The following is a 15675-nucleotide window of genomic DNA, read 5'->3' on the forward strand; positions in this document are numbered from 1 at the left end:
TTTATACAACAATTTATTGTTACTGTTGCAATATATAAACTCGGGGTTATACGTTTCCGATTTAAAATCAACCGATTTTCAACTTAAAAAGGAAATAGGCAAATGTATTTGGTAGTATCAAATTAGATCTATGTGTATTTAAAAAATATATTGTTACTGTTTCCCTCTACAAATAATTTTTATCTTGTTTTGTCATTATCACACTTTTATTTCTCTAGTCTACTTCATTTCCCGTTTTCTGTCACATGACAGTCAAACCCTCAACATGGCGGCCGCCATCTCCAGCGAGCACTTTAACGAACTGCAGCTTCTCCTGAAGGTACTGCTCTCTTGACCCTTGAATGCTCAAATTTTAAACCGACTCTTTATCTACATTTTTCCTGCAGATTAATCAGTGTTTCAGAATATTATGACAACATTAGCGCGCTGGTAATACAATGGTCGTACTTTATGCTAGCAGCTAGCAAGCAGTTTCATTCTGTCAGGCACAGACGCAGCATTGAAGCGTCGCAGTTGGAAATGCCCCGCGAATAAAAGGCCATATTATCAGAATTCAGAATGCAGTAAAGTATTTAGTGCTGTAATTGTATCTGTGGCGCGTATGTTGTATTTTACTGCTGTTGAAGTTTATACATTTCGCTTTGTTGTCTAGTTTAATCGATGCATCAAATTGCATCACGTCTCTGCGGTGTCCTGTGAAGAGAGTGATTCTGGAGGATCTTAAAACAAGGACAGTTTAAATCGATCAAGTGTCTCTCAGTTATTTTGATATTAACGTCTGATCAATAGTAGATTTTTGCTAAATAAACCTGATGCATTTCGTGTGTGTGTAAATGAAATGGAGAACAGCAGCAGCTGTTTGGACACCGCGTTGGTCACATGATTGGTGTCTCCAGCTGCTGTGGTTGACTCTGGGCTGTCTGTGTCTCCTGAGGCTCCGTCTAAAGATGCCGTGAGAGACTTCTTTGTCCAGAGTCACAGCGGTCCGAGTCGGCATCTGGCAGAGAGCACAGCAGCCGCATTCGACATCCCCGCAGGCCAGGCCGAACAGGTAACACACACCTGCGCAGTCGGTCTCCATAGGCCAGATTTAACTCTACACGCATCTGCAATGATGACACAATGATGAACAGGTGCAATCTGTGTTTGTCCTCCAGCTGATCCAGTCTGTCCACGTTCTGTCTCATCACGTCCTCTTCTGCAATCTCAGCTCTCCGGAGCAGATCCGTCAGCTCTTCCCCGAGTCGTTCCATCCCGGTCTGAAGAACTTGATCACCAAGATTCTGGTGGAGAACAGGTCAGCGCCCCAAAGAGCTCCCAGTGATCAGGACTGGTCCATTAGCCAGAACGTTACACAGCTCAGTGTTCGACGGCAACTAGACACAGACGGTATTAAAAAAAAATACTTAAGTTCCAAATACATGAATCCAACCAATCAGTTCATCTCTACCGATAAAGCCGGGAGTGTCTCACCTGGAGCTGCTGTTACCGCTATACTGATCATGGGACAGGTATGTGGTCGCTGGTAGACCCCCCCCTGTATCCACCGAGCACCAATCAAGACAGCCGTAGTTAACCACACCTCCTTTAATCACTTATCAGTCTGCTGAGTGTGATGTCACGCCAGGATGTAATGACATCACACGTTCTCTGTTTTTCAGTCCAGAATGGAGAACAGAGGCTCTCAGTAACCAGAGTGAGTCGACAGCATGTTTGTATCGTGGTTGTGTGTGTGAAAGATACTTTAGTCTGTGTGTGTGTGTGCGTGTGTGTGTGTGTGTAGTCTCTCCTCCCCAGCTAAAGGAGTTGGACTGGAGGGTGGAAATGGTCACCAGCTCAGACTCAGTTAGTCGTATGTCTGTCCCGACCTGCTTGGTCCATCTCAAGGTGTGTGATGACATGGTCATGTGACCTCATGTGATGTCATTGCTATAATAGAATGCTTTATTGGATGGAATATGTATTTTTGTTTTTTCTCATCAAATAACAGATTTTAAAGATATAAAATTAAGGTTGTAGAAAATTTTACTTGGTTAGATCCTCAATGGAGGCGTTGCCGAACAAACGCAGGTACCAGATTCTTTAGGTTTGGAATGGAGCCAGTTCATTCCGTCTGCCGGGCAGAGAGCGATGCCTTAGCATGTGAATCCAAACACACATTCGGTCTTCGTGGTCTGTAGCTAGCTGATCCCATGATCGGCTACAGTCTTGTGTGTGTGACATTTCAGGTGGAGGATCCATCAGAAGGCAGTGAGTCGGTATCCACGGTGACGGTGGAGCTGAGACAGGAGTCTCTGGACACCATACTGGATGGACTGGGGCGCATCAGAGACCAGCTGTCTGTGGTTGCTGGGAAATAAAGACTCAACCTTCCCATAATGACAGCCGATTGGCTTGTTTGAGTCGTGACTTCATACATTTGGATGATTTGTCTGATTAATTAACACTGAGCAAATAAATCAATTGGTGACAGATGTATGGATAATATATTAAGGAGGCCCTGAGGCCAGAGGTGAGGGCTTCTTCTGCCTGCTGGGTGATTTTGTCCAATAAAATCACAAAATATCAGATTGTTAAAATGGGGAAAAAACCTCTGTGACAACATAACTATTACTGCGTGAGAGAAGTGATCTGAATTTTTCATTTAACGTAACTTTCAGTTAAACTACAAGATAAAAACAAAACAAACCATTGAACATGGTTAACTGAATGTTTAACATGCCGTTTTAATATCTGGAGTTCTGGCAGGCAAAAAAAACAACTAGTTAGGCTCATTGTGAGCATAAATTCCGATTTAAATTTGTATTTACGTCAGTTGTCCAGGTCCTGCCTCTGGAGGAGTAAATAGTTAAATAAATTAGGATAGCCCCTGTTCATGTCCTTGTTACCTGAGGTGGTCAATCAGATTCCAGGCCGCTCTCTGGACCAGCCAATAAAAAAACAGACCAGCCTTTTGTCCCATTTACTGTTCAAGTTTATGAAGTGAACATGGTTCAATACTCTTGAACAAATCATCAAAAATCCTTGTCATGAAAATAGATTAGAAATACAAAAGAAGATTCCATTAATTTGTTACATTGCTCCGCCGGCGCTCATCCGTCGCCGTTCATTGGTTTGATTCGTTGATGTAATTTAGTGTAAATATTTAGAGGAGATGTTCATGAGGGTCGTCAGGATGGAGGGACGGCAGTGATCCCGTCCATGTCCAGCTCCACTCTGTGAACGCTATAATCTCCCAGACCCTGGAAAAAAACATCACCATGGTAACGGTACAGATAATTAATAGACCCACTAGATGAGTTCACTGAACGTAGAATTAAAGTCAGGTTGACCTTTGACGTCATCAAATACTGACGCCTGATCACCTGATCACACGTGTCTGTTTGTTTTCACACCCGGAGTGGGACAGCAACCACCGACGTTCCACCTACATATGGATCTAGACTGGATCCCAATCCAGATCTATAGTTTAACCCACGGTGGACTGGGTCACATTAACAAAGGGGCGGACATGCGACACTGCCATGAGCTCTAGACCAGAATCAGATCGTCCATAAACTCAAACACATGATACCCAATGTAGGAGGGGCTATCTAGGGACAACCAATTAGGTGAAGTTACTTCAGTCGACATCACACCAGTGTTAAAATATAAATGTTCTGATCAGGGTTATTATAGTTAACGAAAACTAACGAAAAAACGAAAACTAGAATTGAAAAAACATTTTCGTTAACTAGAACTAAATAAAAACTAGAATTAAAACAGAAAACGAAAACTAACTAAAACGATATTGTCTGTTCACAAAACTAACTAAAACTAATAAAAATTAAGGACACTAATCCCTTTGTTTTCGTTTTTATTGATTTTCAAATTGATTTATTTTGCTCGAGGAGTTACGTGAGCTGGCGGCTCCGTCCGGCTGTTCCCGTCACTGCTCGTTGAGAATCGGGTTGGCGACGTCACTAGCGACGGAAGGGCAGGAAGTGCCGAGCGCTTCTGCCCCATGTGCGATGTCCTTATTATTACGACGGAGAGAAACAAGAAAGCTAACTGCAAGTAGCCCCCCCCCGTAAGAGAAGCAGCCCCCAGGCTAGCAGTTAGCACCGCGAAGGAGACAACAATAACGGGCTGCTCTTAACCTGCACCGACTGGAGCCCCCCACACACACTGGGGGGGCATGGCTCGCTGCATTAATGAGACATGAGAAGAAGACGAGCTGCTTGGAGCCAAGCCCAAAGTGAGGAGCCCCCTGATGGAGCCCCCCTCAGCCAGGAGGACCTGGAGATGGTCTGGATGAACCGTGGATTGGATTAGAGACGGACGACGAGGACACTGAACACGTTGGTGAGTGGTTCTAGTCCCAAATACATTAGTCTTGTTGACCTTTTATGCTGATATAAAATGTAACAATAATCAGTGTTGTAAACTTTAATTGATATTAAAACCCCATAAAGTCCCAAAAGGAGAGAAAATAAATTATTTGCTCTCTTTTACTCATTCCGATCCAAAACCTAAAATGCCAATCACAAATGTTAGAGCCTCCATCCGCTAAAACCTGAAATGTATAATTGTCACACTGACATCATCGTTATTGTCATGTCATGATTTAATATCTAATATTGGGCTTCATTATAAATATACAATATTAAATGGGTTATCCTGTGGAAACTAATTTAGGGTGCTAACAGTGTAAGAAATTAAATATCATGAAACAAGTAACGTTATTATCTCTGCTGTAAAAACAAGAGTTATTACAGACAGTCCTAATTAATACATAATTATTTAACTGTACTATTCTTTGTGTGTTTTACATTTGTTTGTTCTTTTTGCTCAGAGCTTGAACTGCCAGATGGAGAAAACAACAAGTTCCAGAGGATCCATGTCTGGCTCACACCCTCCAGCTCCCCCTGAACGTTGCCTGAAGTACCCAAATACTGACTCGCTGATATCAAGAGCCAGAAAGCTCGTCCACGCTGAGAGCAAATCATCAGCGGCAAATTAAGTATTAATCACAAAGTGTGGCTGAACTCTGGTCCGAGATTGTAGCACGTTAGCAGCTATGCTGCAGGCTGTTACGGTTGGTTGTTTAAAATTACTGAATAAATGTTTTATATGTTATCTTTTGTTGAGTTGTATTATTTTATTATATTTTAATCCTGCATCTGACAAATAACTGAAAGTATGAAAAACTAAAACTAATAAAAACTAAATTAAACTAATAAAAACAAAACTAAAACTAATAAAAACTAACAAATCCACTCTAAAAACTAACTAAAACTAACTGAATTAGAGAAAACAAATTCAAAACTAACTAAAACTAAACTATAATTAAAAATCCAAAACTATTATAACCCTGGTTCTGATGAACAAGAATAATTTAAACAATGAAAATAGAAATTACTATTATAATACGACACAGGTGAATGCACAAATAACATGTTTGATGTCTCACCGGTGTGTCGTTGAGGACCTGCAGCACCGCCTGCTGCTGTCCAGGCTCCCGGGTCAGTAGGCAGAGGAAGCCCCCACCTCCGGCCCCGGCCAGGCACTGACCCAGGACCAGTGGCCTCAGGGCCTCCATCATGACCCTCACTGAGGCGGGCTCAGAGCCAGGAGCCACCAGCTTCTTCAGTTGCCACGAGCGATCCAGACACAGACCCACCCTGGACAGAGACCCTAGAGGAGAACAGATTATATTCAATGTGTTTGGAAGAGGGGTTTCTGGGAAATGTAGGATGTGACTGAAGCTGAAACAGTTTGAGGTGTCAGGAAGTCACGGACTTCAAATTGAACGTGCCTGAAACATATTACGGATTTTATTTTCCCGCGATATTAAAGTCAGATTTAAAATGTATGAAGTTAAAATTTGAACTCAACGGATTTTCAATTTAATATATTTTAACTCAATTCAAACATATGACACAACAACATTTTATTTAATTTAAACATGTAAATGCAGTTTAAAAATGTCATATTAGTCACATAAAAGTGGTTTTGTCAGTCAAAAATGACCAGACGTGAGTTAAGTAAAGTTACTAATTATAATTAAATACTTTGATGTAACATTTTAAAAAGCAGCACATTTACTATAAGGAGGTATTTCTATAGAACTTGTGCATGTGGTTCTCCAGAACCCTGATCTGGCCGTTCTCACCATCAGAACAGGCTCTGGCGCAGTCCTCAGAGTTGGCCACCAGCTGCTGGACGTTCTGGACCATAGAGGGCAGACGGCCGTACCAGCTACGGACCACATCCTACCCCCAAAAACACCCCTTTCATCATCATCATCATCATCATCATCATTTTGTTCACTTTGACTCTCAGATCATCTCTCTCTTTTAAGCACCACGACTTCTCCCTTCTTCCAGAACGTCAGGTTTTTACTCATCCCTGTTCTGTTAATATATTATTAGCACGTTCCATATTTAGTGGGTCGTACTGGCCTCACTGGTTTCAAACTGAATAAACTTTATTTTCCTTCTGATTGGTCTGGTCCGGTCGTGACTGACAGTGAAGTGAAATTCAGACGAACCTGCAGCAGGTTACGGGCCAGCCGGGTTTTACCGGTGTACACCAGCAGGAGGTGCTTCTCCAGAGAGTCCAAGAAGTCCTCTGGAGGACAGAGACGCTCCACTTCCACCTGAAGGGGCAAAGACGCTCTGGACCGACCCACCTTGAGTCCACCAACCAGACCTCCAACTTGATCCTGCCAGCCCCCACCTGTAGAGAGTTCCCATGAGAATGTTTCCTGTTCAGTAAGGCACCCTCACTCCCCGTCTCTGAAGAGCTACCTGTAGTGAGGCTCTGCTCCAGATAGAGGACCGCATGGATGAGGGAGTCTGTGTCATAGGTTCGACCAGTACACCTGTAGACAGCTGCCAGGAGCACCCCCGCCAGGATACTGCTGGTACCTGCATAATAAATTCTCGTGAATGTATCAGTGCTGGAGAAATATTCAAACACTTCAGTGAAGTACTTACAACACGCTAGTCCTGAACGGCGATGCTACTTAAACTGAGTTTAACGAGTACAATATTTGTATTTCCCCGGGAGCAAACTCTATTTATTGAACTTTACTTTTTGAATAGGGATCAATAAACCTCATTTCTCACCCAGTCCAGATCCGGTGGGCAGTGCCGACCAGCTGTGGAGCTCAACTCCTCCCCCCCAGCACTGCATCAGCTGATCCCCCAGAGGATCCTGGGAGGAGAGGGACACCAGACTGCACACACACACTGCCTTCAGCAGAGCTCCTGCAACACACGAAATTATGTTAAAACAAAGAGCTCATTGATCCCGCTGAGCTCGTCCCTTGCATCCTACCAGGCGCATGAGGCTGGCAGTAATCCTTCAGGTCATCCAGGCTATCACAAACAATCGTCATGGAAACCTTGCTGCCCCGTCCTTTAGCGTGAGTGACCAGGAGGAGTCGGGGCTCTCTGATGCGACGAGCCCGAGCACCAATTGGGCGCTTCCCGTCAATTTTCACGGCAAGGTTAGTGACAGAGCCGCCGTGATCAAAGGCCATGGGCGGAGTGTCGCTCCAGCCGCCTGCAACACAAAGACGGTGGGAAATGAGGCTCAAATGTTACCAGAGAATCAGCTGTAAGCAAAAATCATATGGGGTTAAATAAAAAAAATATTTCTGCAAGGGCAAAAGCCAGTATGTGATCCAGGGTTATAATAGTTTTGGATTTTTAATTATAGTTTAGTTTTAGTTAGTTTTGAATTTGTTTTCTCTAATTCAGTTAGTTTTAGTTAGTTTTTAGAGTGGATTTGTTAGTTTTTATTAGTTTTAGTTTTGTTTTTATTAGTTTTTATTAGTTTTAGTTTTTCATACTTTCAGTTATTTGTCAGATGCAGGATTAAAATATAATAAAATAATACAACTCAACAAAAGATAACATATAAAACATTTATTCAGTAATTTTAAACAACCGACCGTAACAGCCTGCAGCATAGCTGCTAACGTGCTACAATCTCGGACCAGAGTTCAGCCACACTTTGTGATTAATACTTAATTTGCCGCTGATGATTTGCTCTCAGCGTGGACGAGCTTTCTGGCTCTTGATATCAGCGAGTCAGTATTTGGGTACTTCAGGCAACGTTCAGGGGGAGCTGGAGGGTGTGAGCCAGACATGGATCCTCTGGAACTTGTTGTTTTCTCCATCTGGCAGTTCAAGCTCTGAGCAAAAAGAACAAACAAATGTAAAACACACAAAGAATAGTACAGTTAAATAATTATGTATTAATTAGGACTGTCCGTAATAACTCTTGTTTTTACAGCAGGGATAATAACGTTACTTGTTTCATGATATTTAATTTCTTACACTGTTAGCACCCTAAATTAGTTTCCACAGGATAACCCATTTAATATTGTATATTTATAATGAAGCCCAATATTAGATATTAAATCATGACATGACAATAACGATGATGTCAGTGTGACAATTATACATTTCAGGTTTTAGCGGATGGAGGCTCTAACATTTGTGATTGGCATTTTAGGTTTTGGATCGGAATGAGTAAAAGAGAGCAAATAATTTATTTTCTCTCCTTTTGGGACTTTATGGGGTTTTAATATCAATTAAAGTTTACAACACTGATTATTGTTACATTTTATATCAGCATAAAAGGTCAACAAGACTAATGTATTTGGGACTAGAACCACTCACCAACGTGTTCAGTGTCCTCGTCGTCCGTCTCTAATCCAATCCACGGTTCATCCAGACCATCTCCAGGTCCTCCTGGCTGAGGGGGGGCTCCATCAGGGGGCTCCTCACTTTGGGCTTGGCTCCAAGCAGCTCGTCTTCTTCTCATGTCTCATTAATGCAGCGAGCCATGCCCCCCCAGTGTGTGTGGGGGGCTCCAGTCGGTGCAGGTTAAAAGCAGCCCGTTATTGTTGTCTCCTTCGCGGTGCTAACTGCTAGCCTGGGGGCTGCTTCTCTTACGGGGGGGGGCTACTTGCAGTTAGCTTTCTTGTTTCTCTCCGTCGTAATAATAAGGACATCGCACATGGGGCAGAAGCGCTCGGCACTTCCTGCCGGCTTCCGTCGCTAGTGACGTCACCAACCCGATTCTCAACGAGCAGTGACGGGAACAGCCGGACGGAGCCGCCAGCTCACGTAACTCCTCGAGCAAAATAAATCAATTTGAAAATCAATAAAAACGAAAACAAAGGGATTAGTGTCCTTAATTTTTATTAGTTTTAGTTAGTTTTGTGAACAGACAATATCGTTTTAGTTAGTTTTCGTTTTCTGTTTTAATTCTAGTTTTTATTTAGTTCTAGTTAACGAAAATGTTTTTTCAATTCTAGTTTTCGTTAGTTTTCGTTAACTATAATAACCCTGATGTGATCAAGTTGCATCATCAGCATCTCCTGGCCTGTCCAGAAAGTTCTTCTCACCTGCTAGGTCCATTCTTGCTGGGCACAGTACTTCCTGCCACTCATCAAGGGGTGGAACCTCACCCTGGCCAATGGAGATGAACTTCTGTGATGACATCACAGCTTTTCTTAAAAGAACCTGCCCGGCACCCTCGTAGTGTCGCGCTGCTCGAACCAGCAGATCTGGACTGCAGGGGGGGGGGGGGTACAGAAATCAAGTCAATATCTAAACACCTTATTGGAAGTTGTGACAGACAGTGAAGTTCACCTGCTCAGCCAATGAGCTCTCTGTGCAGCCAGCGCAGAGACTCCACCCCTCAGGTTCCCATCCTCCAATAGGGAGTAGGCGGAGCGCCAGGCCTCGTTAGCTGCAGGCCCGCTCCTCAGGCCGCCCTTCTTCCTTGCCATGCACACCAACACGTCCGCAATACAGGAGAGGCAACGAGTGGCCACGCCCAGCTGCGACTCCGCCCCCTGCTCCATGCTTCCTGCTGCAACTGAACAAAAAGAAATGTAAGAAAATGCTGAATAAATAAAGGAAAATAAATAAATGTAAAGTTAAAAAATAATAAACAACAAATATTGTGACTAACTGCTATCAAGGGTCTCCAACAGCACCCCCATCTGGCTTCCCAGCACCGCCGCCCTGAAGTAAGGCAGCAGGCAGACGCTCGCACGATTCCTGAGCGCATCGGTTACTCTCTTCCTCCCTGCTTGGAAGAGTAACTCCTCTCTCCACTGTAGCTCCACCTCCTGGTGGGTGAGCGCGAGCACCTCCTTGAGCGAGAGCCTCCACGCCTCCCTCCACCTCTGCAGACAGCCGCCGCACCCCAGCAGCCAGGCAACACCTCCCTCCAAACCCACAGCGCCTTCTCTGGGGTGTAGGACCGGGAAGAGACGAGCATCTATGAGGGAGCGCTGTTCTCCTTTGACCCACAGCTCCTCGGGTCTGGGAAGAGAAAAGATGGAGGCCGACCAATTTAGAAAAGAAAAGGTAAAGAAATAGATTTATAATAAAACCATAAAATATTACACATCCATGTTTGCTAAGATAATTCATGGAAATTAATTTGAGCTGCTTATAGACTGATAAAACACAATCTGAAGGTAAAAGGTGTCCTACTGGATTCCAGTTCTGCTAAAGAAAACGCTCCAGCTCTGGTTGAGGAAGGAGGCACGGCTCTCGTCAGAGGATACCTGAGGAGAAGGAGGAGCAACGGAGCCTGAGGATTAACGCCAGACCTCACGTCTCTTCTGGTTTCAGAGGAAACCCCTTGAGTGATATGAACTGTGGAATGTAGCATTATCATTTTACTTCCCCTACCAGCTTCATAAGCAGAAGCCGAAAGAAAATACATTTCAGCAGATAATGTCATCAAGCTCCAGAAAAATATTTGAAGTAAAATATTTTGAGCCTTTTTTCATTATAGTATGGCGCATGTTGTGCAAGTTAACGTGTTTCTTAATATCTTTATTTGAATAAACTGCATTTAAAGGTACAGTATTACACTTGATCTTTGTGTTGAATAAGTTCAAGTAAACTTTTGTTATGTTTGTGTTTAATTTGTATTCTGGTTGTTTTAAGTTGTATTATAGTGGCGTCATGGTGGTATTTAGATTGCATTTAGTCTCTTAATTAATTATAATTGGTGAAACTATGAACGACACTCAACACGAGAAGGAGTCTTGTAAGTATTTGTACCTCCAGGTTGTCGTGCGCTCCCATTACCAGGTAGACGCTGAGCTTCATTTCACCCAACTTCATCCGATGTCCCAGCAGGATGATGTCACTGGTGAGCTTCAGCTGCCTGACACACTGTGATGTCATCGACTCAAGACCTGACAGCAAACAACCCGATGGAACCTCGAGAGGACCCTAGTTGATACAGGACAAAGCTGGATCAAAATGAAATCAGTGGTGGAGGAAGTATTCAGAAGTAAAAGTACTCTGTTACGCATGTAATATGTCCTGCGTGTGATATTAATTAGACTATGGTCACATTAACTCTTTCGGTGCCAGCCATTTTCAGCTCAGCTATATGCTGAGCGCCCCAGTTTTTGCTCATTTTGCCCGATTTCTTAAGCCCCACATAATATTATTTACTATGACAATGCAAACACTGAACCTACCAAATGAAAGAGTAAAGTCTCTGCCTTCATCAGGAAAACAAAAGCGTGTTCCTTCCTACCATTTTTCGTTCTGGAGTTATTGGCCGTTGAAAAGAGGCAGAATTCAACTTCAGCGTTGGCAATGAATGTTTGGGTTTAGATAGACGTCAATGGCATTGAAAGAGTTAAAAGGTGGAAAATGATGAAAACACAGGGACTTGAACCGGGAAGTTTCGTTTTTCAAACAGTATTATGGAATGAATTATGTTCGACGACCGAGGTTCCACTGTGTATATATGGGCAGACAATCAACCTACACGCTCACCTGTAGGTGGCAGTGTTGCACCACTGATCCAGTTGCGATGACAACATCTCCTTCCAGAACGCTGTTGATGGTTCGAGCTCCATCACTGATCAAGTCGTCTCTCTGAGAAGAAAGAGGAAGTTAGATGATAGAAAGCCACACCTCATCATTCCATCATCATTATCTACGATCAGTAATTGATAATCACCGCTGTATTAACCCTTTCTTCACCGTGCCCTGTACGCTAACACACTATCACGGAAAGGTTTAAAACAGGAATGGTCACCTGGATGTGAGAATGTGTGTTTTTATCCATCCCATCACGTGTCAGCCGCTCCACATGCTGCTTTCCACCCCAAGTCAGGTAGTCATAGCAACCACCAGAGATGTACGCTGACGGAGCAAAGAGAGTAAAGTATAGATGAAGGAGGACAACTATTATACTAGAGCCAATCAGGAGTCAAACTTGAACATTGCTATTACTATTACTAACAATTGCTATTGGTAATATGATTAATATTATTAACAATTCTAACAATACTATTAACATTATTAACAGCATTACTAAAAAATGTTAACCTGGTGAGGAAAAACAACAACAACAACATACGGGAACAAATTAAATTAGAAAATGCAGTCAAAAAATAATTTTCGTTCGTCTGCCGATGAAGAAAACGGTTGTCTACCGGGGGCGAGGGGGGCAGAGGACGGACACAAACACCCACCCATCGTGAGCGGAGTTCCTCTCAGGATCTTCCACAGCTCCGTCCTGCCACCTCTCACAGCTGCCCCCTGTGGCCCCACGGTGGAACTGCTGGCAGCCCATTCCTCGCTCACAAACTGATCCACAGTCAGATCAGAGCATAGACACTTCAATAAGTCCAAGTACAGAGAGATCTGATGGAAGAGGACAGAACCCACATCAGCTGTCACCTCATAATCAATAATCTAATCATCTGTACAAGTAGCGTAAAATGTACAATATGTACACAACAAAATATACTAATACTGTTACCCAAAGGTTTGAGTGAATCCAGTCAAATGTTGTGTATCATCCAGGACACTAACAGAAACACTGGACTTGGGTGTTTCCTCTATGAAGACAAACTTTGAATTCCCCATCTTTATTTGTATACGATAAGATAGACAGAGGGATGTCACCTGGAGGGGCGGAGCTCCAGAGTCCAGGCCCAAGTAGGTGCAGCCATCCAGAGGAGGGGTGACATGAGTCTGGAGTAACTTCTCCGACACAGACCTGCAGAAGAAAACGGGACCAGACACCTGGAGAGACAGAAAGAGAGGCTTCTGTTTAAAAACGTTTCTATTTACAAAAGCAACATCAGCTCAAACATTCTCCGCTATTCGGCTCCTTACCTGCGGAACAAACGTCCCGAACACCTGAGATCCGCTCAAACTGTCAGCTCATTTAAATCTGGCTTAAAAACATTATTATTTACTGCTGCTTTTTCTTAAATCTTTACATTTTGTATTATTGATTATGATGTCTTGCCTTTATTCTACAATTTTCTTCATCTATTTTCATGCCTTTGTAAAGCACAAATAAACTTGCCTTGTCTATTAACTCTTAAAGAGTCGACAATGCAAAGGACATTTAACAACAATGAAACACATAATTGTATATTTTGTTTACTTTGAATGGTAAAGTTTTATTGTTATGATTTATTTTTTATGTGTTTTTTGTCTCAGAGGGCTTTCTAAATATTAGCAGGTTGTTAGCTCTCTGTCAATCACGTTGTTCTGTCTCAAATTGTATTTCTGTTCGTATTTATAACAGTGCAAATGAAAACAAGGAACACACCCTTCATCAGAATGTCATAGAATGAAAAAGAAAAGTTCCTGGTTCCACCCTTTTATCCAAACATACTGGAACTTATTCTAACCAGACACATCCTCCCCATCCAGTTTACTGGGAACCGGTTCAGCGGTGTTTGTGACATCCTGCTGACACAGAGAAATGGACGGACAGACAGACAGACAGCGAGACAGGAGGACGCACCAGAGGTACTTTCCCATCAGGCATCACTGCTTGTTGAATCTGCTCCTGTGTCCCCTTGTAGATGATGTCCCTAATCTGACCCTGAGAGATAAAACAAACACACACCCAGTTCCTTTCTGGATTTATTTGAAAAAAAAAAAAAAAAAAAAATCATATGTATGAAGATAAATATACAAAACAAACGATCACCTGCTGGTCGGCCAGGTAGACTCCGTGATTGGCTGCATAAGAGATGTCACCTGGTAACGCCAAAACACGAACGCCGGAGAACCCCTCCCAGGACAAGACTATCACGCACGCACACACACACACACAAAATGAGGCTGTATTCTACCATTCAACAACAGTTTTGGGTATGCAGGTTTTGGGGGGGGGTCCACTGACTGAAGTCTGGTGGGACGGTCAGGATTATGTCGGTGCTGCAGACCCAAACTCCGGGAGGAGAACCGGGACAGATCTGTCAAAGCGGAACCCAACATTTAGTAACACAGAGTCTGTGTCCGTCGTCCAAACACGTTGGTGTCCAGACCCAGTCCAGCACTGACCTGGTTGGTGAGGCAGTCCAGCAGCAGGTCCAGACAGCAGACCGGAGCCTGGACTCTCTGCTCCCGTCTCTCCTGGGCCAGCCAACAGAAGGCTTTGCTGCAGGAGCTCCAGGGGAAATCACGACCCTGAAAAGGAGAAAATTCAACCAGAGAGTCTCTCCGTGAATGCTGAGAGGATCCCGAGAGAATCAACACGAGCTGACAGGAGGGGCAACGCTACACTTAGCCTTGCGTCACGTAGGAGGACTCACCACATGGAGGATGAGGATGTGAGCATCATCGAGGATGTCAGCGGTCACCACCTGAGGACAGAGAGAAGAACGGACTTCGCAGTGGTCCCGTAATAACGAGGATTTAACGCCGAGATAACTCACAGTGTGTCCCGCTTTGTTGCTCAGGTGTTCAGCGGCGACCAGCAAAGCGTTCAGCGTCGCCCCGCCGCTGCCCAGCGACTCCTGGCGGTCCCGCACCGTCAAAACCAGCGCACCCGGAGAGAGAGAACATCTCTGCTGCCTCTGCTCTAGCTCTGACACACACACACACACACACACACAATGTAAAAAGTGTCAGACATCTAGTAACTAAAGTTACCTGAAGTGTACAGTACGTGTTTACGTTTATTATGCTCCCCACTGGCCTCAGCGGTTCTCCGCTTCGGCTACTCTTCCTGGGTTCATTTATGATCCCATTATAAACAAACAGTCACACACCTATACCAACAAAAACAATCAATACTTTTTTATGAATAAAATCCACCCATCTCACTGCCCATCAGCGCCGCTCTGAGGCCGATCGCGGGACTGCATGTGGGCCACCGCTCAAAGATCGTTCTTGCAGACGGACTCTCACCTCTCTGGAAGGATTGGACGCTGTCTTTGTATTGGCAGGTCAACACGACCACCGTCCATTCGAAACCGGAACCGGACATCTTCCGACAAACGTCCCCGAACACGCCCCGAAGGTTCCCGACGCTGCCGCTAGACCATCAAGCACGGCCCAGATGAATCCCTCCCGAGCCCGACGGCACACACAGAGGCGACCGCGGGACCGAGCCGACGGTGAACCGGATGTGGATGAAGAGGACGGTACAAGCTGCGCGCACCGCGCACGCCGTGCGACCTGCCGAGCGACTCTTCAGCGCTTCCGCGTTCTGCAAACCGTCTCATTTCGTTTGACATTCTGGATCGCCCCGACGAGGCGGTTCGCTGGAGAACAAAGGTTGCCGCGGATAGAGATCAATCAACGGCGAGAAGGCTGGCGATAACGCGCGGGCGCGCGCGCTCATACATGGGTTCCGTGCCGGTGCGTCGCTGCG

General features: G+C 44.3%; 2 protein-coding genes across 2 annotated transcripts; one reads left to right on the plus strand and one right to left on the minus strand.

The window, feature by feature from the left end:
• Positions 1–252: 252 nt before the first annotated feature.
• commd9 (COMM domain containing 9) lies at positions 253–2487 on the plus strand. The gene is made up of 6 exons (XM_068739529.1): positions 253–319; positions 935–1051; positions 1158–1297; positions 1662–1696; positions 1784–1887; positions 2229–2487. Exons 1-6 carry the CDS (start codon positions 266–268, stop codon positions 2358–2360), a joined length of 582 nt encoding a protein of 193 aa, XP_068595630.1. The 5' UTR covers positions 253–265; the 3' UTR covers positions 2361–2487.
• A 477-nt stretch (positions 2488–2964) lies between these two features.
• LOC137893941 (L-fucose kinase) lies at positions 2965–15338 on the minus strand. Its single transcript, XM_068739395.1, has 23 exons — positions 15210–15338; positions 14735–14886; positions 14612–14662; positions 14361–14486; positions 14200–14272; positions 14005–14102; positions 13816–13896; positions 12960–13079; positions 12524–12695; positions 12085–12191; positions 11820–11921; positions 11088–11261; positions 10509–10582; positions 9979–10334; positions 9654–9882; positions 9407–9573; positions 7324–7551; positions 7113–7253; positions 6792–6911; positions 6533–6720; positions 6155–6254; positions 5453–5676; positions 2965–3242 (listed from the first exon to the last, which is right to left on the minus strand). Exons 1-23 carry the CDS (start codon positions 15286–15288, stop codon positions 3171–3173), a joined length of 3234 nt encoding a protein of 1077 aa, XP_068595496.1. The 5' UTR covers positions 15289–15338; the 3' UTR covers positions 2965–3170.
• Positions 15339–15675: the final 337 nt, after the last annotated feature.

Source organism: Brachionichthys hirsutus, chromosome 5 (assembly GCF_040956055.1).
Source record: "Brachionichthys hirsutus isolate HB-005 chromosome 5, CSIRO-AGI_Bhir_v1, whole genome shotgun sequence".
NCBI lineage: Eukaryota > Metazoa > Chordata > Actinopteri > Lophiiformes > Brachionichthyidae > Brachionichthys > Brachionichthys hirsutus.

Coding starts and splice junctions, on each gene's coding strand:
- LOC137893941 (XM_068739395.1), bottom strand. CDS start 15,288: ATGTCCGGTTCCGGTTTCGAATGGACGGTGGTCGTGTTGACCTGCCAA. Junction 14,663..14,734: donor GCAACAAAGCGGGACACACT/GTGAGTTATCTC, acceptor CTCTGTCCTCAG/GTGGTGACCGCTGACATCCT. Junction 6,255..6,532: donor TGGCCCGTAACCTGCTGCAG/GTTCGTCTGAAT, acceptor TTTTGGGGGTAG/GATGTGGTCCGTAGCTGGTA.
- commd9 (XM_068739529.1), top strand. CDS start 266: ATGGCGGCCGCCATCTCCAGCGAGCACTTTAACGAACTGCAGCTTCTC. Junction 1,052..1,157: donor CCGCAGGCCAGGCCGAACAG/GTAACACACACC, acceptor TTTGTCCTCCAG/CTGATCCAGTCTGTCCACGT. Junction 1,697..1,783: donor AGAGGCTCTCAGTAACCAGA/GTGAGTCGACAG, acceptor GTGTGTGTGTAG/TCTCTCCTCCCCAGCTAAAG.